Source organism: Pseudorasbora parva, chromosome 1, assembly GCF_024679245.1.
Source record: "Pseudorasbora parva isolate DD20220531a chromosome 1, ASM2467924v1, whole genome shotgun sequence".
NCBI lineage: Eukaryota > Metazoa > Chordata > Actinopteri > Cypriniformes > Gobionidae > Pseudorasbora > Pseudorasbora parva.
The window spans coordinates 6,117,056-6,141,629 of record NC_090172.1 but is presented as its reverse complement, the minus strand read 5'-3'; the positions used below and the strand labels follow the sequence as shown (position 1 = coordinate 6,141,629).

Sequence of the window (24,574 nt, the reverse complement as noted above, 5' to 3'; positions counted from 1 at the left end):
AAAAACAAATTTTACATTTCTGTCCTTCTCCTGATCCATCCTCCTGTGAGTACGGCTCTGCTTTGAAGTACAAGTACTGGGCGTCAGCTTTGCTCTTGCCGTTCTCGTCGTACTCGCTGTCTGTGCCTGAGTCTTCTTCCGCCGTGTCCCACGTCTCCTTCTTCCCCTCGTGTGCTTTGGAGCGCCGGCTGCTGGTGATGCTGTGCGAGTCGAGGCCATTAGCCAGAGGAAGCGGGCCGCTGTCTGCATTACACAGTGTGTCGCTGCTGTGGCTGGAGCTCAGGATGTCGCTGTCCACAGAGCTGGTGCTGCGGTCGTTATTGACGTCCGAGTCCGAGCGCTCCTCGGAGGGGAACTGGTTCTCTGTTTCGGAGGCGGCCCGTGTGCAGTTCTCCGTCTGGGAAGGCTGTGAGGCAACGTCCGGATCCTGTGCTGGTGAATCAATGTGCTCGAAGTCGCTGTGTTCGGAGCTCTTCTGGCTGTCACTGGTGCTGGAGGTTTGCTGCTGCTGCTGCTGTAAAGAAAGGTTCTTCAGCTTCTCCGTGCTCTCTTCAAGAATGGCCTCCACTGACTTCCTGCTGCCCTTCGCCCCATCAAAAGAGTCCTCAGAGTCAGCGCTAGCTTTGGGGCAACTAGTTCTATTAGCCAAAGAGCCCGGCGATTGCTCGGGCAGGGAGACAAACAGTCTGATTGTGTTCCCATGGCGATCCAGGAGCTTCCACAAAACAGAGTCAGTGAAAGCCACCTGATGGTCTGTTGAGTCTGAGCTCTCCACGAAAACCTGAGAATAAACAAGAGCATTTTACAGAAAGAAGCAACATTAAGACATCTTTTTAAAGGGCAATGAAGTTAAAATTTTAGACAATTGTTAAACTTAGTCTGTCAAATTAGCCTTGAGGGACATTCTTGATGTGAAGGCCATTACAATGTTAGGTCAGCTTAAGACTGCAAAATATGGCTAAAATTCAAAGGTAGAATCCTTTAAAAAGTTTATACTACCAAGCTATTAGCCCTTTCATGCGCAAGATTGAAATATTCACGCTGAGCCCCCAGCGCAAGTTTTTTTTTTTTTTTTTAGAACACATCACATTATTATTATTATAAACCTTTATAATGATCATGTTAGCTGATCAATAACGTATGCATGTTTGAGAGAATTGCAATTCAGAGAATTGTCTCTGTTGGATTTACAACACGTCAATTCATCCACTTTCCCCAAAATGCATGGAAGCAAGTGGCCGGTTTAGTGGGAGAAGGATAAAGTTAATTTTATAGGTACCTAATATACCTACATACCTATAGAATGTGATATGAATAAAACAGATCAATTCATATAATCTGTGTGATGCTGTATGAGTAATGTAATCATACACAGCAACGGGTTAATATACATCTCAAATGCAAAAGTTTCATGAGAATGCAAAAGCATTGAAATATTATTTTTTCCTCCCATCTCATTTTTTAACATCACCATTTCCCTTTAGAGGTTCCATATTTTTAAATACTTTCTTAAAAACATGCAGGTTCAAGTTTAGAGTAACAGTGCTGTGAGTAAATTATAAATAGGTTAAGTTCACTCAAAAAAAAAAAACAAGTATACTTATAAAAATATCCATATAAAAATGATTAAACTGGTAGTCCACTGAGAGTATACTTCAAAGCGTATTTTGATTTTAAAAAAGTAAGCAGGAAGTACATAGCTAACTTAACAGTACTGTGAACTATACTACAATAAATACACTAGTACTTAAATACATTTACTAAAACTTAAGACTTAAAAGTATAATATCATGAACTAAAAATAGGGCCACTTTAGTCAAAAGTAATATAAAAATAGATCTTAGTATACCTATACATAAAGTATAGTTAGAAATATACTTGAATTTACTTCATATTTAATAATGTACTATTTTAGCAAATATAAGTGAGTGTCCTGTATTTTGTGTTTAGAGCATCATGTTGTCACCAAATTAGTACATGTAAAAAAAACATGTGTAACAAGAACAGTAAAATAAAGTGTTACTAAAGACAATGACTGCTTATGAAGAGCATTTGAACATGTTCATGTTCTACTTTGGTTAGGATGTAGATGGTGCGGCAGCTTAGTTCTGGAACAGAGCCAATCAAAAGTGTGTTATGCTAGTGAACCTTGTTACTCCTGAAGAAACCCTCCGCTTTCAGAGTCTTGTTGGGCACGTAAAGAAGCCGGAGGTCATTGTAGCAGCGCTCTAAGACAATACGCATCGTCTCGGCACAAAGCCCCGTGGCCTGAGAACACAACGAGAAGACAACAGGTTAGATGGAAGCAGGCATCCGTTTCAAGTCTTTGGCACTTTCCACAAATAGAGTATAGTGCTTGAAAATCATAAATTATAAAAAAATATTTCTAAATTATATCTTTATACTTTTTTTCCCTACAAAGTATCAGAGAAAGTTGATGCTTCAGAGAATATCCAGACATTATATAATTCAGATATTAGACAAATATAACATTTTTGCAAATCTGGTCTAAATATAGTTTAAAAGCCCTCATGTGTACGATCATTTTCAAGGCAAATAAAATGATCAAATGAATTCATATAAAAGTTTAAAATACGAAAATACAAATGAAGTATTTTTTAAAGAAACAGACTTAAGTAAAAATAAAATCGTAAATTAGAATAAGGACAAAATAAAAATCTACAATGACTTTTAATATCATTTTTTGACAGTTTGTGTCAGAATAAAGGAGGTACTTTTACATTATTATTATAATTTAGTGTTAGATTTCCAATTTTTCACATTGATCTTGGGCCTTTTTTGCTTAAAAAAATTATGGGCCACATTTCTACAGTATTCATGGAAAGTGCCCTTTATATGTGTTCAGAAATGAGATTCTGTACCTGTGCAATGAGTTGCTTGAACTCCATAATGGTCTGGTTGAGATAAGCCCTGACACTGACTGGGGCAGCAATAGACTCGCTCTTTAGATCCACCACATGGACCTTCACCATCACCTCTGCAATCAACACACAAACACAGTCAGCAGTTCACAGTGAGGAGGTTTTAAAAGGATATCCGGTCAAAGGACTGCAAAGGGATGATGCATTTATGTCACTTTCATTGAGACATAGTATATTTTAAATGTCAAAAAAGTTAGCTTAGTAGAGACCTCCAGGTTTGTAGGGTTGGAACGCTTGGTCAGGTCTGCGGATCTCCAGGAGCAGGTCAAACATGTACGAAGATTTGACCCCGCCGAGCAGCAAACCCATGGGCATGTCTTCCTCACCCTCATACGAACGCTCCAGGTATTCATGAAACTCGTCGTATTTGACCAATCGACAGCAGTCCAGTGGCACCACTTCCTCGAGATCCATCAGCTGATCACACAGAGGACAATCACACAACACACATCGACACAAGAACACCAATCAGTGATAAATTCAGAGAGGCAAAGCTTCCTGATCTGTTTTTAAGGTTAATCTATCAGGATAAAGACCAACTTAACCTTAGACAATCTGATGCAGAGATGACATTTAGACAACAACATTTTACACAACTTGCCTTGTAAGCCATTTCGGTTGCTTCTTGGAGAGTTTTGTCCTTGTGAACCTCCAGCTTATTCTCCATCATCATCAACTTCACTGGATGCATGCAGAATAGCTTGATCTAAAGAAAGAAGACAGAATAATAAGGTTCGGTTCCAAACATTGACAATCTGGTTAGTCAATCTGGGCGATTTTGGACTGATTTCTCCCGTTTCAACAAACCTAGGTAAAGTCCTGAATATCTTGATAGTTTAGCAGATTATTTTATCAGATTATCCTGTGGTGTGAGGTGCATTAAGAGTGAGTAAATCTGCTCGAAAGAACACGATCTCAAATCACAAATCGTGCAGGGGCAATCCCAAGGACAACGTGTGCACGGTCTGAAGATTATCACATAAAAAACCAAACAATACCCTATCAGAAAGTGAGCTGACCGAACATTCACCTCCCGGTCACACTGTACCATGTAAAGTCCATGTTCACAATTTCTCCACGACTTAAGCTAAAAATTCTCCTACCCCCCTCTCCTGTAAAAAGCAGCCCACACAGAGACTGTTTCTCAGCGCTGTCTGATAGATGCGTGACATGAAAAACTGCTTTTTGTCCCTTAATTTGGCTTGAACGCTTAAATATACATACACGTGTCAAAGTGACAGGTATTTGCAAGTAAGCAGTCATTTATATCTTAAGTGAACGTTAACAGTTAAGAAAGAACAATGCATGAGTAAACTGGATCTGTGCAGCCGGTCTTAAAGTAACAGCTCGAGAAAACAAATGCTTGTTTGTTTTCCTCGTCTCTCTTGCTGACTGCACGCGCCTCGTCCATTTGGGGAGGTGTTTTTTTTTTTTTTCAGTCTAATGTTTATACCTATGGTTTATGCTCGATGCGCAGACTGAGGGGTGATGAGACGTCATGCTCGGCCAGATATGCCTGGAACTCGTGCTTCTTCAGTTCCAGAGCCGCATGTAAAGTTACAAAATCTGATGTGCACACCGCCAAGCGAACTAGGGTCGAGCTCGAGCGCTCCGCGTTGACGTCATTTTTGCTGAGAGCACCCTCGCATTGAGCAGACGCGTTGAGTATAAACAAGCTAACGTTACACTAAAGTTGGCAGTTTGATAAATGCAAGTTAATTCTTCAGTTCAGTCTTTGTGTGCTAAAAAGGCACATGAGTTCCTGTAGAGAGAGCAATACACAATCTGCTTTTTTTTTGCCAAATAAATGAAAAGCATCATCAATGTCTTCTCTCGTGCTGTATCAAAATCTCACCTCGCTTTCCTCAGAGATGGTCAAGTTCAGTTTGTGCATAATTACATGATATAACATATAATTAAGGATATATATATTTTTTTAATACTGTATCCTACATTGTGGATAATTAAGCTATATTTCATATGCTGAAGTACATTTCTGGAGTGTTAACAATTAAAAGAAAAACAACAACAAGAACCATACAGAACCAAAAACGGTGATACGAACCAACCCTAATACACACCTAAAACACAATCATCCGTTGCAGTTTTCATCCGTTTTATTTATTGTTTATGATATTTATTCAAGTGCATTTTTTGTTAACAGGCTGAGTGTCCATTGCTTTTATTGTTTTTGGTTGTTTTGTTCATTTATTGTGGATATTTAAAGTGTTTTCTTCAGTGTTAAATAATCTTTAGAAATAAAAGTTTCTTGATCTTTGAAAAGGTGTATCTGCATTATTATGTCATTATTTTATATGAAAATGGTCTCAGAACGACAATATTATCGTAGTCATTTCTTGGCCAATTTATCGTCCAGCAAAATTTGTTATCGTGACAGGCCTACTAATGCATGAAGTTTTTCAGGTAGGTCTATTTCATTTGTGAACACACCCTTGAATCTCTTCAGATAATGAATATTGGCCAATTTCTGTTGCACATTGCTTAGAACAGTCTTCCCATAGAGCACGCACCTATTATGCCTTAAATGCTGTCTAGGTAGGGAGCTCATTAGGATTGTGGAACACAGCCCAAGTCTCCACGGCATGCAGAAAAGGGTACTGGTTGTGCTGTGCAGGCACTTTACCTTGCATGTGTTGCGCTCGATCTCTCTTTGCCTCTTCTCCTGCTCCTCAGACTCTTTCTCTCGCTGGACCAGTCTCTTTATGTGCTCTGGGAAGTCCTCCACTTCGAGGAATTCTGCAAACACAAAGAGAGTACATTAAATTCCAGAATCTCAGAGAGGGAAGTCATATTTTTTATATTGAAGGAAAAAAATATCCATGTCAGTTCCCTTACTTGCATTTCTGGAGGGGTCTTTTAGTCTGTACATGAGCATGTATGCATTTGTAGAGCTGTCGAGGCATAAAAGCAGATTTGATCAAAATACTTTATTCTATAATGTGCTTTACAAGGGTCTTCTTTGGCATCACATGTACACACACCTGGCAAAGGCACTGGAGTAATAGCCTCTGCTCCCTGAGGATCCGCCATATGTCTTCCGGATGTCATCCTGTGTGATCTGGAACACACACATGATGGCAACACAATTTACAACCCTGTGTTATTTTCTTTCATTCTGTGAAAAGCAGAAAGCCTGCTGACCTTGCTGACATGCTGGTCATTGAAGCTGTACCACTGGCTGTCACTGAAGGACTTGATGCAGGCGTAGTAGTGCCCGCCTGCTGCACTCCCAGAATGCACCATGACCGAGAAGAGTTCAAAGGTCAAAGAGCTCTATAAAGGAGACAGAAGAGGCATGTTTATCTTTCATCTTCCGAGTTCAGTACAGCACTCAAGCATTTGGGTTCAGAGAGGATGTGAGCTAACCTTTGGTTTGAGCACCCGCTCTGCACTGCTGGTGTTATCCAGACAGATGCCCTCGTCCACGCCATCATCCGTGGAGAAATCATTGCTCATCTGGTCACTGTGGCAGCTTCCTTCATTCTCCGCCCCACTGTCAGTGCAGCTCTCGGTCTGAGGTGATTTCTGCAGACAAAACTATTAATTAATGCATCAAAAATATGGTTTTAAACTACTATTATTTGTTGGCAAGGTACCAAGCAGTCAGCAGTTAAGTTGGACATAAACATATGTTCAGGCGTAACATTATGATAATATTGTGTTGATCCCCCTTTTGCTGCCAAAACAGCCCTGACCCATTGAGGCATGGACTCCACTAGACCCCTGAAGGTGTGCTGTGGTATGTGGCATCAAGATGTTAGCAGCAGATCCTTTAAGTCCTGTAAGTTGCGCGGTGAGCGCCTCCATGGATCGGACTTTGCACAGCACATCCCACAGATGCTGGACTGGATTGAGAGCTGGGGAATTTTGAGGCCAAGTCAACACCTCAAACTTGTGCTCCTCAAACCATTCCTGAACCATTTTTTCTTTGTGGCAGTGCGCATTATCCTGCTGAAAGAGCCACAGCCAGCAGGGAATACCGTTTCCATGAAAGGGTGTACATGGTCTGCAACAATGCTTAGGTAGGTGGTATGTGTCAAAGTAACATCCACATGGATGGCAGGACTCAAGGTTTCCAAACACCTTTCTATCAGAACCAGCATTAACTTGAGAAATTAGAGCTCCAGTAGCTTGTCTGTTTGATCGGACCACACAGGCCAGCCTTTGCTCCCCACGTGCATCAATGAGCCTTGGCCGCCCATGATTCTGTCGCTGGTTCACCAATGTTTCTTCCTTGGAGCACTTTTGATAGATACTGACCACTGCAGACCGGGAACAGCCCACAAGAGCTGATGCTCTAATTCAGTCATCAAGTCATCTCAATTTGGCCCTTGTCAAACTCGCTTAAATCCTTATGCTTGCCCATTTTTCCTGATTCTAACAATTTGGGTACAAAATGTTCCCTTAACTGCCTAATATATCCCACCGACTAACAGGTGCCATGATGAAGAGATAATCAGTGTTATTCACTTTACCTGTCAGTGGTCATAATGTTATGCCTGATCTGTGTACATTAACTTTACAGTTTTAGATGATACAACAATCAAGCAGTTGGGATTGGCTAATCATTTCAGATTTATATCTAATTAATACTATTGTAGTTTATTTATTTTCTTTCAAGCATGTTCATTAAGCCTGACATCGACATTCATCCTCACGTTATAGCAAAGTGACACACAAAGTCACAAAACCAGAGATCAGTTCAGCGTTCCTTAACAAGAAGAAAGAGATCATGAAGCTGTCTCTCACCTCATCCTCGACGTCGATGAAGGGGCTCATGTCCAGCTCTTCGGGGAAGGTCATGCGGTCATTGAGTTTAATGCGGTGCATAGTGGTGTAATCAAAGTCAAAGCGTTTCAGCTGCAGAGTCAGCAGGTATGGGAAATGGAGGAATCTCAGGCCCTGGAGAGAAAAATACTGCATAAGAAACTGAAATGTGGTAGAGAACTAGACAATCATCGCCTCTGATCTGATTCACCTTGCGGGCGTCACATTTCTTTTTGCAGCGCTCACAGAAGTATTGGTTGGGCCCGTCGAGAGTCTCAGGCTGGATGAACGCCTGCAAGGCTTCTTCCTGTTCAGCAAAAAAAAAAGGACAAGTCAAATGCAATATCCAATGTTTATCCATATGTTATTCAGTATTCAGTGTTATTTGTGACGTGTTCATTCCCAGAAGAAAACTCTACAATGGCGGCGTTTCAGGAGATCAGAAACAGTGACACTGAAATAAGAGAATAACTCCCACTGGAGTGACTTTGTGCTTTGTAACTGTGAAGACCTTTTCATGCTCAAACAGCAACATTACACACTAAATAAAGTTGAAAATGTAAAAAAACAGCATAACAGGACCCATTAAAAATAACAGTGTTTAGCACTTTGGATGATATCCTGACTTATAAATATATATTCTGATTGGCTGCGAATCTGCGATTGTGTTTACTTCACTGTGGACTCCTGATTTCATTTGAATTTCCCAATGTATCAAATGATATATAGCACTGATCATATTTCCATTTAAAATAATATTAAAAACACCAACTAACATTGTGACAGTATGCCTTTTTGGCATATAAAACAAACACTGCTAATGGTCCTATCCTAGTATGCAGCTACAAAAAAAAAGAAGAAGAAAAAAAAAACAAAGAGTCAAAATGATGGCTTGACGCACCACACTGCCAAAAGCCTGACTGGCCCCGAAGGGCCTGATGACTAGAGGGATGTCCAAGTACGTGTCAATCCTCCAGCTCTCATAGCCACACTCCAAACAGCGCACATAGTCCTTCAGTTTGCCCTGGTAAAGCTGGTTGATCAGGTCGGCCTTGGGAAAACAAAAGATAGTACATCAAAACACTGCATGCATAAGTTCAGTAAACACACCCATAAATTCAGAATGAAAACTATTTTTTATGCATTATTTCTATTTAAAAATGGCATGAGCATAAAAAGAAAAAAGAATATCTTTGCTAACCTAATGGCAGCACACTAACTGCATGATGATGACGTTCTCTAGCACAATTGGAGAATGAATTAAAGAGAATCTTGTGCTTCAATAGAAACAGGAACATCTGACAAAGGAGATGTCTGTCCAAAGGAGGTTACACATTTTCAATGGAGTCTAAAGGCCTTGACACACTAAGTCGACGGTCGGCCCGTCGGTGTGCGTCTGTCCACCCTGTGTTTGCGGTGTTCGGCAACCATTGGCAGCTTTTCTGCCGATTCAATTCAGCGATTGGCTTATCAATGTAGCAAACCAGTGTATGAGAAGAAAAATTATGAAAGCAAGCAAACAAAGTCAAGAGGGTACACACAGACGGCTCTTCTAATTGCATCTTATCTGGGCCTTCCAATATGTGAACATTTTCAAAATGACATGACTGTCTGGAATGAACAATTTAAAGACCAACATGATTCCTGCAAGTGCTGCTTTGTTAACGGTTTGTATAATTGTTTTTTCATTGTGAAGGATATATAAAGACTACCACCTGCTGGTATGGAGAGCTATTTCCTCTAATGCAGGCATAGCTGGCTGTTGACTGTAATCTTTGTGGTGTGTTAAACACTTTTAACTTGACTTTTTGGTCAAGACGCAGGCAATGCGAGACAACAGTCACTGCTAGCTTTTTGATGTTAGGCGGTGTGTCACTTTTGGACCCCAGTATAAATTAGGAGAAATCCCAAACAAGTGCTTGAGACATGTTTTCACCTGAATAATTAGTTTTACTAACTTACTGCCACAAATACAGATTTTGAAGTCTTTCTTCCACCACAAAGTCTGACACCACAGCTTAGAAGAGAACAATCATCTGAGTGTAGGTAAGCAGTCCTACTCGTCCCGCTCCGAGCGGGATTCGAACCAGCGTCTCCAGTGTGGGAGACGGGCGCACTAACAAGAATGCTTAGGACCGCAGCCTGCTAGCACACCTCTCGAGTCCAGGGGAGTTAGGTTTACAGGCATTGCTCTTTCTGGCCTACATCCTTTACACTCACTCCCCTAAATCTCACTCCCAATCCGGGTCACGGCACCAACTGTCACTGGACCTACTGGAACATCTCCAAGTGGGATTCGAACCAGGGTCTCTGGTGTTGGAGGCGGGCACACTAACAAGGATGCTGGACCACAGCCACACATGCCTTGAGGCTCTGGACTTTTTTTTGTTTTACTGGCCCACGTCCGTTACATGTAGAAACATGCAAACCTCTGTAGAAAACCAGCAGAATTAAGTGCATACCATGACCCAACCCACCTCAAATGTTGAGGACATTCGGACATTCGAACCAACATTGGGTCTTTTGTCCTGGCCCTGACGTAGGGATCTCATTGGTTGTGGATTAGCATCAAGAGCTGAGGGGGCAGAGCTTGCATCGCATACCTGCTCGGTCTGTTTCCACTTCTGCTCTAGTGCATCAAACATGACTCTGCAAAGCTCCTGGACGTCGTGCTGCTGCCAGGCTGCAAAAACACAAGGTAAAGAGTTTCAGAGTAATCCAGACTCCTCTCCTGTTATTTGATAACAGCAGTGCAAATGTGGGTAAAGTTTCTCAAAGGGATGTTAAGTGACTCCACGTACCCTCACTGCTGTCCCAGCCAAAGCTGCGGGTCACGTCTGTGGTCTCGATGGCACGCTTCTTACTTGTCTGCAGGAGAACGAAAAGCCTCTGAAGCTGGTACGGGATACTGGTGACTGGATCCTCCTCAGACTCCTCGAACTCCCAACTGGTGCAGAAACATTTAAAAGGCATTAAAGGTAACAGATGTAGATTGCAAAATATGGAGGTAGAACACGCACACAAAAAAAATCTAATGTTTATTTAAAAAAAACATAAACTACAAGCTATTAAAAGATCTTAAGTATTGAATACGCTCAAAACATCTGCAGTGATTTTGTACACAACATAAAATTAGGCAACATGATGAATTGTGATTTAATGTGCTTTTTATTTGGCCAGAAAGCTTCTTAAAATCAGTGTAATTGTTCACATGTAGCGTGTTCTACATGGTATGTAAGACTCTCTCTTTGCGCGTTTGAGAAACACAGCTCTTCACACTAGAGTTTACGGAAAGTCAAACACACTGCGCATCCATTGAGATGAATCTGAAGTGAAACAGTACAGATCACTTGATGGTAGTGCTGTGCGATATTGAAGAAAAATGCGATATGCAATATCTTGTTAAATAATGCAATTTCAATATGCAATACGATATTGCTATTAGTGTGTAAAATCTATTTAAATTATATTTTTAAAAAATATTTAAAAACTGAGAATGAAACCATTTGTGTTTCACATTCTTTCTGGGAAAAGAAAGCATCGCTACAACTTCTAAAAGTGATCAAAGTGTTTTAGCAAACTTTTATGTCACAAATCATTCAAGTTTCGGTGTGTGCGTGTGTCAGACAGCGCGAGAACGCAAGTTATTGTTTTTCACAAATGATTGTGTTTAATAACTCTTTTTAACATCAAGCAAGTCCCACAAATAACAGTAGTCATGTGCCCAGTCTATTCTCAGCTCTATACGTCGACCTAAAACTTACACTTTTCACAATGTTGAAGTAGATCAAAATCATTCAGGTATTGCATGCCATTGCGAAATGCATATTGCGATATGTACATTTGCGATATTTCGATATATTGCACAGCCCTACTTGATGGAGAGCGAAACTCTCAAGCTCACTCAGAGTGTGTTCAGCAAGTGAAAATAGATATTATACTAACATATACACACACACACACGTGAGTAAAATGTAAGCATTTATTAGCCAATGGCTAATAATAAATATTATTTAGTTGGCCAAAGTGAAGATTTACCCGCATTGTAAAGGGTCATTATCGTAAACCACTTCAAACTGTTTGTCTGAATTTTCTATTCATAACTCTGAAAAAACAATTTCTTGCACCAGTGGCACTTCATGTTGTCACATCTAGTTCCCATAAACAAGTTATCGCACTAAACTTGACACAGACTACTTACTTGTAGAGTGCATTCCTGAACTCAGGGGTCATGAACAGGGTCTGCAGGAGGCTGTTCAGGTAACAGGTCATTGCCTGGTTGACCAAACCCACATAACCTTGAAGGCAGATGACACAAGACAAATAAATCTGTGTGGCAAAGTTGTGGCTGTCATCCACTTCACAACTATGCATGTTAAAGCAGTGCTACCTGTCTCTGATTTGTTGAGTATAGAGGAGTACGAGTAACTGGGGCTGCTGTAGTCACCACTGCTGCAGCCCACAGTACCGTCCCGCGGTAAGGGCCCAATGAAGCGATCCTGGGAGCTGTCATCAAGACCACTGCTGTCCGCTGTGCCAGATTCATCCTGCAAGTCACACAAGAATGCTAAACATGCAATGTTCAACATCCATCGTCAGAAAATAAAGAACCTGCAAGGTCAAGCTAAACTGGATTCCACAACAAACAGTGGGAATGGAAAGCTGTGAAACCAAGTTCAAGGCCAGGGTTGTCATGAATGTGAGAATGTTTTTTTTTTCCCTTTGCTTGATGCAATCTTTGTACCTTTGTCAATATAAAGATTATAGAAAAATGCTAGAACAGATAGATTCGATAGACTGAAGGATAGATAAAATGAACAATAGATAAAATGACCGATCAACAGAAGGAACAAATCATAGAGATACACAGACAGAGAAACAGAATGATAGATAGACAGAACGATCAATAGAACGACAGACAGACAGCAGGGCCGTAACCACCATAGACATTGAGGGGGACAAGTCCCCCCAATAATTAGAAATGGCCAAATTGTCGTTCCCCCCCAATGACAAAAGGTTTAAAAGTTAAATTTTTTGACTGGTTTGTCTTGGGTCTAACGTGCTCGTCAATGTCAAAATGATCGAGATGGCCAATCAAATAAAAGTAGGGAGGGTTTACGTTCTCTTTTGGCTCATGCACACAGTCTAGTCTTCACACTCAGACAAGCGCGTCAATCTATTGCTTAATGCCGCTGCGGAGAGGGACTCTATTCTTCTCTGTGAAATCACAAAACAAATTGAACACAAACGTGTCCCTGCTCTTAATATACAACCATTGATGAACATGTTTGATTTTAATGAAGAAAAAAAATATATATGAGAGCGGATTACAACCTAGAACCTTTGCCATGGTTTACAAAAATTCTACCAGCAGACCACTAGGGAATTCAAACATTAACAGCAGATCTATCTATTGATTCACTAATGCGAAGACGGAAATTAATGCAAATTGTAAACGAACGAACAATAGAAAGCTAATGAATGATAGATAAAACTAGGGCTGCACGATTATGACAAAAATCATAATTGTTGATTATTCCCTTGAAATTGTAATTGTGATTATTAAATACGATTATCACAATTTACATTGAACGATGTTTTGAATAGCTTTATACTAGGGGTGTAACAATACACTTGTGTCACGATTTGATAAAAATCATGATACTTAACTTATCAATGAATTTGAATTTGAGTTTTTTTGTTTACTTTTAAAAATTTTTAATATTATTATTATCATTGTATAATTATCAGGACCCACAAATATTCCCCCATTGCATCATTATACATTATATTCAACATTATATAAAGTGGTTTAACGTAGAAATGTCACTGACACTTTTTTCAACAACAAAAACGAACATTTTTCAGGCAGCATTCTCTCCCGGTCGCTGTCCCTCCTCCTCCCGCTATTAATGCACTATACATATAAGAATAAACCATCTAAAATGCTTTAACTAATCATACTACTAAAACATAATGTGATCTGCTGATTTAAATGATGTTTGCGCTTTGACTTTAAGTAGTGTCAATCTAGCAGCACTTGCGCTTCATTTGATCACAGTTCTAACTGCAAGAAAGCGTGTCAAAATGACTATTCCTAAACTATAAATGTTTAGCTCATCTAAAAAATGCATGTACTCACTCTCATGTTGTTTTTGCGTGTCTCACAATCATTTGAACGTCTGCGTTTACTACAGTAGGCGAGTTGTGGTAAATCTGGTCATCAGATAAAGATATTTTCTCTCTTCAGAAGACTTGGATTTGGATTAAGACACTCAGTTATTTTTACAATGCTTTTATGACATTTATTGGATCTTTTTGATCCAAAGTTTGAGAGGAATGGACAGTCCCGCTGCTGGCCGTCTTGATGCCCTAAGCGTCAATACTTTATGATGCCTGCGGCCCTGGGAATGGACTTAAATGGATGAACAGAACTCACAGGTTTTATAAAAAACATCTTCATTTTTGTTTAGAAGCTAAACAAAACAACATATAGGCTGTGTGTACAGCTTCTGTGCTATTTCGCGTGCATTCGACCAGTCAGCATACTGCTGTCAAAGCATAACATGATATCTAAGCACGCAGAATAATATACAGGTTTTTTTTTGTAATCGCGGCTTTGAACGATTACATAATCGTAGCATCAATAATCATAATCGCAATTAGAAATTCGATTAATTGAAGAGCCCTAGATAAAATAATAGAATAATTGAATAATACAAAATAAAATTAACGAAAGATAGATAAAACGATTAAATGAACACAAAGCGATAGTTAGAATGTAAGATTGATTGAGTCGATGGATGGATGGATGGATGGATGGCAGATGATCTAGTTGACCAGCTCAAATTGAGACTCACTGAGGCGATCTGAGGCTGCTCCCCGTCCTTGTCTGTAAGCTGTAGGAAATTCTTCTTCCCCGCCTCAAAACCGGACAACACCAGGGACATCTCACCGGCCTGGTCCAGAGGGGCCTTGAGGTGCAGAGGGAAAAAGATAAGTGTGGGCAAAACTTACATTTTGACATAAATGTTTTTGACCGTTCAAGCAAAAAAAAAAACACAAAAGAGAGCTCTACTTTTCACTCCACTCTGTTTGTTTGTTTTCTAAAAACATCGAAATACTTTTTATAATGTTGTATTTCTGTTTTAGTTAGTATATCAGGTTAAGCTAAAGCTGAAGTTTAAGTTTTTTATTTTTTCAATTATTAAATGACTTAATTTCAAGTAATTATTATTGTTTTATGGTTTTAGTTAACTATTATAACCCTGATACTTTGTTGAATAATGTGTCAAATACTGTTCTTAGTCTTTCCATCCTGACTATGGATTAAATGGGAATGAAATTAAATACAGTTTACTGTGTATCCAAAAACGTAAACGTACTACCAGCACATCCGGGAACTTAACTTTCAATTTCATCACCAGCCATTTTTAGGGGAAAATAAACTAGACTTCAACTAAATTCACCCACATGAATTATTAAAATCTGGGTGAAAGAGAGAGTTTTGTGTGTTTTTGGGGGGAAGACTCACCATGTCGCCAGCGCTGGCCCACGCCAGGCAGAAAGTGCCGTTCACATATCCAGCCTTGTGAGCCACATCCTCGAAGAATTTGTTGACGGTGGTGGAGGCGGGCAGGTTGAGTGTCAGCCTCTCATTGACGGTCTTGGCATTGGTGGTGTCCTGCACAATACACAGCACTCTCGGCTCCTCTGCTGCACTTTCAATCTGTAAATGCACACGAGTGTTAAGTTTAACCAAGCACACTTTAGTTTGAGCTCCGCTCCAGTGCCAAAAACATTCATCCGACATGACAGGGAAATGCACTAGATGAGCAAAAGTGCAACCGTTTTCATCAGAGATCTGACCAATCAGAGTTACGCAACACATGGTTTCATATGGCAAGGCAGGAAGCATGTAAACAAGCAGAAGTATGCTACACACCAACACTGAACTCATAATACTAAGATACTTAGGTTAGAAAAGAAAACCGACCATGACCAAACAAGGTTAAAAAAGGCTAAAAGCCTTTGAGTAAACTAGCAAACCTCAGTAATTCATATTTAGATAAGACATTCACATTATTAAAAACACTGACACCAGTGGGTTAAATGTTGTGTAAAAACAGCTCAGAAGAGTGAAGTTATGTCTTCAGTGTTTGGGGTCACAGCATGCAGTCAAGGCCATAATGTCGACTGTGACTGGTGGTGGTTGGTTAATTGCAGGTGTTGTTTACGACACAGAACCATGGTCTTTTTAGCATCCGCTAAAGAACTGATCATGTTACCAAAAGCGCTGACTTAGGACTCCTAGCATGACGCAAGCAAAACATTTCTTCATACATTATTGATGGGATAAGCACAGAAAATAACTCGATATTATTTTAACTCTTTCCCCACCAGCGTTTTTTGATTGTTTTCACAAAAATGTCATGGCCCCCAGAATATTTTGCTGTATCTGAACATGCAATATATCAAAAGAGAGAACAGAGCGCATATGCTTTTAAACAACAAAAAAAACTTTTTATTCTAGCTTTATGTATTCTTTTTTTATCAACACTTAAATGTGGGTAAGTTTAATAAAAAAGCTAAATTAAGCAAAAAGCTGAGAAAATCCTGTTTTTGTCAAAGACCTCGTCCAGATCGAATTTAGAACGATGAACACAGTCCTCTAGCTTGTCTTGGGTCTAAATTTAATACAGTACATTAACATTAGTCTGTTTATATGCGGTTTAATGTTGATGATCATGCTATTTTACATATGATTGTATGCTACCACTTGTTTCTGCATCTTCTTCGCCTGTGTTTTAATCAGGAGATTCTGTACTCTTTCAGAAGTTCTGTATAGCTCCCCCTACCATATAACAGTAAAAACACAGAAACCTGGAAAATTCTGTGATTGGCCGGGAAAGAGTCAAAGGGGCTTTACTTTAAACTAATTACCTTTTGAGAATCAGTTTTAATCACTGTTTAATACATGTTTTTTATACCTTGTTACATCGAGAAAATAACTGAATTCGTGGAAGCTGCATAAAGGGAGCAGAATAGTCCTTTCAGTCAGAAAAAAAACCAGACTAATTTCACTGTTCAATAATGGCACTAATTTGTCTAATAACTAATAACTCTAATTTGTCTAATGCCGTGTAATCTCTGGTTGTTTTTACAATGGCTTTCATAAAAACTTGTTATGACAGATTTATTCATACACATTAAATATTGAAGAACAGGTTTAGAGAAAATATAATGAATATGTAATATAGTGCATATATTTATCAAAAATCTCCTCTCTCTAGAGTTAATTTTTCTAGCTGACTAACAAATTTATGGACAATGAATGGTTTTTCTGCAGTAAATGTAACATGACATTGTTTACAATCTGTTTTACTGATGTCTTTCCACGGTTGAAATATGACATATGTACAAGCGGTTTTGGTTGAAACACTAATTGAGTGATTACATGTGACGTGATATTGATGTTCTGATATTCATTTATGTTTATTTCATGCTATTACATAACTAGAAGTAAAGCAGAAAAGCTGATTAGTTCACTCACAAACTGTCAAACCACATTAGAGCGCCCAAAACCACATTCTTAAAATGTTGTAATAAAATGAACGTAATGAATTTAATATAGTGCATATATTTATCAGAAAGCTCCTCTAATTTTTCTAGCTGACTAACAAGTTTATGGACAATAAATGTTTGCTCTGAGGTAAATGTAACATGAGCTGTAAACATCTGTTTTACAGAAGTTTTTCCACAGTTGAAACACTAATTGAGCGATTACATATGACGTAATATGAATTTTGGTAAGTTGTACTGTATTTTTCAACATACCTTCTGATGTTCATTCATGTTTATTTCATGCTATAACTAAAAGTAAAGCAGAAGAGCTGGTCAGTTCACTCACAAACTGTCACGCTTCATTAAAGAGCACCAAAACGGCATTTATTGTTTAAATTTGGTGAAAAAATTGACAATTTGAAAACCGATGGCTTATTGCACTTGGGTAGTAGCTCACTACAAATAGTTCAGTGAAGTTTTGACTAAAAGATCGATTCTTAGGATTTAAGAATTGATTCAAACTGAAGAAAAAAAATATTTTCAACCCAACACTAGGAGGAATTTTGTTTCATGTTGACTTTAATCAGGCAATTACAATTTTCACACTACATACTCAAATTATGCACAAAAAACCCTGGGAATACCCCAAAATCATAAGATTATAAAATATCTATTTTGCATTAAACAAGTACCACCAGATTTATTTGTATTGCTATTACTTTCACTTCTTTATTCACACTACAAGCTCAGATTCCCATCTGCCTGAGATAGTACATTGCCTTCGGCTTCCCCTCAAACCAGCTGATTTTTTCCTGACGTCTTCATTTGAAGGTTAGTGTCAAATTAATCATCATGCTGTAAACACACACACAGATGCATCACACACAACTACCTGTGAGAACCTCTTCTGCATCTCCTCAAAAATACTCAAACCAGCCCCGGGCGCAAGGCTGAGCGTCACGACACAAGCGCCACTGATGTAGGATATCTGTTAAAGGTCAATACACAGGGGAGAAATGGAGATCTAGAGGAGAAAATGTGAAGATGCCAATGTAAAAGACACAGATGTCTACACAAGCAGGAGCATTATCAGATTAGAGGGTATTTTTATCAGGGATAATATCGTTAGGTGCTCACATGAAACAGGTTGGCCTGTTTTCAAGCCGTGGGTATTCATTATGACAAGGTGAGCAGGCCTACAAGATCTTTATCTCAGTATAGAAAGGGCCTTTCACTGAAGTAGATTATTAAATATTTATGATAAAATTAAATTAAATATTTATGATATTTTTGACGAATTTTGTCGATGTCATTTTTGCCACGCGCACCCTCGCGCTTGAGCTGACACGTCGTGTATAAACGATGCTTAAAGTTACACTGAAGTTTAATAAACGCAAGTTAATTCTCCAGTTCAATCTTTGTGTGCTAAAAAGGCGCATAAGTTCCTGTAGAGATAGCAATACACATTCTCCTTTTTTTTTGCCAAATAAATGAAAAGCATGTCATCAATGTCTTCTCTCTCGCTGTATCAAAATATCACTTTCCTCAGAGATGGTCAAGTTCAGTTTGTGCATGATTAGGCTATGATATAACATTTATTTTTTTATACTGTATCCTAAATTGTGGATAATTAATATATCATATGCTGAAGTGTTTCTGGATTAAAAGGGGGAAAAAAAAACAACAACCGTACAGAACGGAAAACCGTGAGCCTAAAACCGTGATACAAACCGAACCGTGGGTTTTGTGAACCACCCCTATTATGCACCTAAAACACAATCATCCATTGCAGTTTTCATCCATTTTATTTATTGTTTTCGGTACTTATTTAAATGCATTTTTTTAAACAGACTTGAGAGTCCATGCTATAACTGTTTTTGGTTGTTTTGTTCATTTATTGTGGTTATTTAAAATGTTTTCCATTTTTTTGTGTTAAATAGTCTTTAGAAATTAAAGTTTATTGATCTTTGAAAAGATGTACCTGCATTTTTATGCGATTATCATTATTTTAGATGAAAATGGTCAATATTATCGCAATAATTTCTTGGCCAATTTATCGTCCAGCAAAATTTGTTATCGTGACAGGCCTATATATACGGTATGATTATATATTGTTTATCACCAATCATCCCAATTATTCTGGAATATATTCTTTCAAAATAAAGGTATTAAGTCCTCTGGTGAAATTTTCTTCATATTGCAACATATATCGTAGAAAAACAAAATACTGCTATGTCAGTTTTTTCCAATATCATGATGCAGCCCTAGAATGTACAAGCTGGATTTCAGCAGCCAGGCTGATCAACATTTCCAGCCGAAGGTTCCCAGATTGGATGAAATCCTACATTTTTCTCAGCAAGCATAATTGTGGTCAGGTTCTGGTCCTGTGTGGGGTGTGATAAAAACCATGAGCTTGTGGTGCGATGTGGGTGATATTAATATAAAGACTGAACAAAGATTCCCACCTGCCACACAGACGCCAGCTGATATATATATATAGAGAGAGAGAGAGAGAGAGAGAGAGAGAGAGAGAGAGAGAGAGAGAGAGAGAGAGAGAGAGAGAGAGAGAGAGAGAGAGAGAGAGAGAGATCGATCCTGCAAAGCATCCGCAGAGCCTTTGAACACTATCAGAGCGCCTGAATCAAAGGCCCAAAACAAACGCCTGATTGCTATTCACGGAAATTCCATGCATTGTTTGTATAGGTTTACTTCATAGACAAACAGAAAGTCACCCAGCCTGCTTTTAGTTCTACATCAGGAGTGTCAACCTTCCTGGAGCCACAGCCCTGCAGAGTAGAGCTGCAACTAACGATTATTTTTTCTGTCGACTAATCTAACGATTATTTTTTCGATTAGTCGACTAATCTAACGATTTATTTTTTTACCCTTTGAAATTTTTCAAAATTCTGTGGCACCCCCTCGCATAAGTTACGCTAGAGGTGTAACAGTACAGACTGCTCACAGTTCGCTTTGTATCACGGTTTTAGGTTCACGTTTCAGCAGGGCCGTGCACAGGGGGGTGGCCTAGTGGCTAGAGCCACTGCCCCTTTGCCCTCATCGGCTAAGGTGCCCCTCTTGCCCCCTTCCCTCCCTCACCCTCAGAGGATTCCCATAAAAGTGTAATAAAAGCGCTCTGTTCCGCTAAAAATCCACTAATTCCGCTAATCCGTTCCGTGTTTTCCCGCTCCCTCCGCAGCATCGCTCACAATCTGCAGCGGGGTCCGCTCTCTGTGGAGACGACAGTTCCAGAATGTAGTCCCATTAACGGGTAAATCACAAACTACAGTCTACATTACAGACAGTGGTTGATCCGCGGAATTATTAGTTTGTTTCTTTCAACAGTTCAAACATAGATTAAAAGCTCCAGCATGCCAGCGGGTAAATCGTCATATACTGTATACTGAATAGCTGACAGTTTGTCACTAGGCTATTTAACTCCTGTAAAATAGATTTCCGATTATAATACATTTTTGTGAGTTAACACTTGTATCTATAACATGTCATATTTATGATATTTTATTTAGACCATATTAATTGTATACACAATTTAAAAAAAAGGTAATAAAGGCTATTATAGATATGAGTTGTATCAGGGTAGCCTACAATGGGGCTAAAGCATACCCTAAGAAAAATGTGATTATTTTTAAAAAAAGTTTATACTTGTGCAAAAAATATCTAGCAACGTTTGCATTATTTTCTGTTCATTTTGATGAATAAAATAACAATCTGTTATTAAAAAACTGTTGCGTATGATTTACAAAAATCATAAACAAGACCTTTGTTTTAAAATATATTCAATAAATGATTCTTATTTGCTACTTAAATCTCCAATAAAAAATAAAAATAGAAAAGAGATCAAATTAGCCCAGAATCAACTTTTTGGAAGAATAATTAGAACAACTAAGCATCATTAGTACTAAAGCCTAACAATTGGATTCATTCTCTATATTAAGATGATACTCAACCCCTTATAGTGCCCCTTTTTTGGTTTGGGCCACTGCCCCTCAAAATGTCTGTGCACGGCCCTGCGTTTCAGTACAGTTTGGTATTTGCTATGTTCAGGGGAAAAAGGACTACTGTCAAATGAAAATAAAGAAAATAAGAACAGATAACTTAAATAGAAGCAGCAGCACAAATAAATACTATTGAGCAAAGATGAGAACAAAATAAACCATGCTTTTCAGGATTTTCAGGTAGGTCTAACATTAGTTTTTAGGTAGAGAAATGGAATGAAGTAATCAAAAGTAAAATAACCACACATTTAACTGTTTAAAATCAAAAAAATAATCCTTATTAAACTTACAAAAGCTATTCAGTCAGGAGCAGTGAGTGATGTCTTTATCTTTTGTTTGACATTAAACAGACAGCAGTGAAGGCTACTGCCCCTTTAAGACCCACGGATAGTCGTCGTATTTTCTGTATAAAGTTCACTTAAGGCATAGAGTAGGCTATGACATTTTGACATACTTTTTGTGAGTTTGTCCCCTGGCTAACGTTACACGGGGGTGATGACGGTGAAAATGACTGCTCATATTCGGACGTACAGCAGCACTCGCATTGCGTTTTATAAAGTTTACAAAGAGAGACCGTTTTGCCCACGTTTTTCTTTTATTATCGCTGTTGTTGAAGTGTACCTGAGGAGTCAGCACGTGTATCCATCGACAGAAACATACATACAGCATTATTTCCAAGTTACAACCCATATTAAAGATGCGTCATCAGATGCGAGATGAACCGAAGTGTAAGTGCGTCCCCGCAACTTTTGCTCGGGATCCCGGTTGGGAAACACTGGTCTGTATTGATTGACACCGCGCTGGTTTGTTTAGAATTATATGAGCGCCGTGACCGCGTGATGAAGGCGTGTCGCAACTCTGTTATTCAACTGCTCTGGTTTTAAAAGCTATGTCATACTAAATGCGCCAAAATGCAATAAAACTTGTTTTACGGTCGAATGCAACGCGCGCGTGTGTGTGTGTGAGTGAATAAGAGACGCGCAAAAGGATGGAGAGAGAACTTAAGGAAATGCAGCTAAACGAATATGCGTGCGTCTTTTAAATAGCGTAAAAATGAATGAATGACGAATGTGGCGGCCGTTATTGATTATGTGGCAGTCCGCCACAAATTAGTCTATGTGTGGGAAACACTGTTTGGCCTCTGTTTAAAGTATTCCCATACTTTTGATATTCGCGGTCTAGGGTTTTGTGATAGAACCAGGAGCAGAAACTAACATTACGCGAGATGAACGTCTGACACGACGCGTCGACGCATTTCACGAACGTCGACGTATTTCCGTAGTCGACGTCATCGATGACGTCGACGCGTCGTTGCAGCACTACTGCAGAGTTTCGATTCAACCCTCATTAAACACACCTGATGAGGCTAATCAAGTCATACTTCAGGTGTGTGTGTTTGAGCAGGGCTGGAACTAAACTCTGTAACGTTAGGACTGTAACACTCCAGGAATTTGACACCCCTGTTCTAAATGATAATGCAGTACTAAACGGTGACAATGAATTAGCAAAACTTATTTTTTCATGTATATAGACGACGTGTCTTTACTTCCTTTTACTGATGAATTCAATCCAACTACCTGTGAAGTGAAGCCGCCAATGTCTGAATACGACACTGACATCTTGCGCCGATTTGGGACCGGAGTCTGCACAGCAGAGAGCAGGAAGTAGAGCCGCGATATCAAAAGCCTGCCCACCTCTCGCAGACGCTGAACTAGGGAGGTCACAAGTACCGGTACTTCAGAACTGAAATTTAAAAAATGTGACTATACTAGAATTTCTGTAGTACCGACTCCCGAGTATATCCGGTACCCGCAGCTGTTCAGTCGCTTCCGTGTTAATCTAAGTGCAGTGCTCCAGACTGCAGAAGATTATATACTAGTGTATGTGAATACTAAACTGCAAAATACTATTTAAATATTAATCCTGCATTTTCTGCTGTTCGATGTGATGATAGGTGGCAATGCGCAGGCGCTAACCCACATATATACACACACACACACACACACACACACACACACGACACTCACTGTCTTTGTAGTCTCTGTCAAGTGCTGTGTCACTATATGAGGACACGAACACATGAACCTTCAGAAAACACTTTCATAAACACAGACACTCAAAGGTCTTCATGGCAACCCATCAAAATTAAAGTTGGGTGTAACATGAAGAAATTGACAGAACATATTAGGCTACTGTTGTACAGTAGATTTGCTACATCTCTATGTAATACAAATAATGCCTAGATTGTTGCTTATTTTTACAACAGCCCTTGCTCTTTAAACAACAGCCTTTAAATATTTATGTATTATTTACGTATCATGATTATCATCATAAAAAAATGAATTTAATAATATTTTTTAAAAAGTTAAATAAAATAAAAATAAAAACATTTTGCTGTGGTCCCCAAAATTTTTACAGAATACTGTCAAATTTTTATGGTTTTGGTACCAACTACTGGAATGTTGGTACCGTGACATCCCTATGCAGAACAACTCATTATTTTGGTGTGAAATAAACAGTTATGGAAAATCCAAATCCAAACTCCTGAAAATCCAAATCATTACATGTCCATTTTTTTTCAGCATTTCCAAGTTAATTTCAGTCCCACAAAGCAATTTCCTTTTCAGTTTATAGTTCAGTCAAAGTTCACACGCGCCCAACGTGGGGCTCGAACCCACGACCCTGAGATCATGTAATAAAGTCTGTTGGTGCCTCCTGGACAAATTCACTCAATCATGTCGTCAAACCCGTTTTTATGGCATCAAATAACTAACTAAAACCAAACTTATCTAAAGAACAAACTCTTGAACTAACATCACTGTGATAAAACTGCCTAAAATGACAGGAACCATCTTTGAAAAATGTATTTTTATTTTTTTAAGTGTAATTTGATTGTTTAGTTTGTGTCGCATCACAGAATACATTGAGGGGCGTGTTTATGACCTATACTGTGACCAACCATAGTAGACATGCCGATTTTCGATAATGCGCTAGATCACAATAATGAATATGCACAATATTGTTATCGTGGGCACTTCAAAATACCATAAATAATACTTTTATTAAACATTGTTCACAGATCTGAATTTATAAACAATTATTAAATTTTTTATAATGCACTCAAGAATACTTTGCCCATCAACCGTATAAATGCTCAACACCGCTGTATTGTGCGTCAAAGGGACGAGCTCAGGTGTAAATGAGAAGCACATGAACGAGTAAAGGAGACGCGCTGCTGAAGTGCCGCTCAGTGACAGCAGAGGGCGC

General features: G+C 39.0%; 1 protein-coding gene across 1 annotated transcript in view; it reads right to left on the bottom strand.

Annotated features, from left to right (window-relative positions):
* The window catches only part of usp47 (ubiquitin specific peptidase 47), a 40,856-nt gene that overhangs the window by 6,660 nt on the left and 9,622 nt on the right, over nucleotides 1-24,574 (bottom strand). Inside the window, exons 2-20 of the mRNA XM_067458595.1 lie at nucleotides 15,265-15,459; nucleotides 14,591-14,704; nucleotides 12,121-12,277; nucleotides 11,932-12,028; nucleotides 10,532-10,677; nucleotides 10,334-10,413; nucleotides 8,632-8,781; nucleotides 7,942-8,037; nucleotides 7,713-7,865; nucleotides 6,330-6,488; nucleotides 6,105-6,236; nucleotides 5,945-6,021; nucleotides 5,799-5,854; nucleotides 5,587-5,699; nucleotides 3,544-3,648; nucleotides 3,152-3,359; nucleotides 2,883-2,998; nucleotides 2,149-2,268; nucleotides 16-781 (exon numbers count right to left, since the gene is read on the bottom strand). Coding sequence (XP_067314696.1) covers nucleotides 16-781; nucleotides 2,149-2,268; nucleotides 2,883-2,998; nucleotides 3,152-3,359; nucleotides 3,544-3,648; nucleotides 5,587-5,699; nucleotides 5,799-5,854; nucleotides 5,945-6,021; nucleotides 6,105-6,236; nucleotides 6,330-6,488; nucleotides 7,713-7,865; nucleotides 7,942-8,037; nucleotides 8,632-8,781; nucleotides 10,334-10,413; nucleotides 10,532-10,677; nucleotides 11,932-12,028; nucleotides 12,121-12,277; nucleotides 14,591-14,704; nucleotides 15,265-15,459 — 3,040 coding nt within the window. The remainder of the gene's footprint in view (nucleotides 1-15; nucleotides 782-2,148; nucleotides 2,269-2,882; nucleotides 2,999-3,151; nucleotides 3,360-3,543; nucleotides 3,649-5,586; nucleotides 5,700-5,798; nucleotides 5,855-5,944; nucleotides 6,022-6,104; nucleotides 6,237-6,329; nucleotides 6,489-7,712; nucleotides 7,866-7,941; nucleotides 8,038-8,631; nucleotides 8,782-10,333; nucleotides 10,414-10,531; nucleotides 10,678-11,931; nucleotides 12,029-12,120; nucleotides 12,278-14,590; nucleotides 14,705-15,264; nucleotides 15,460-24,574) is intronic.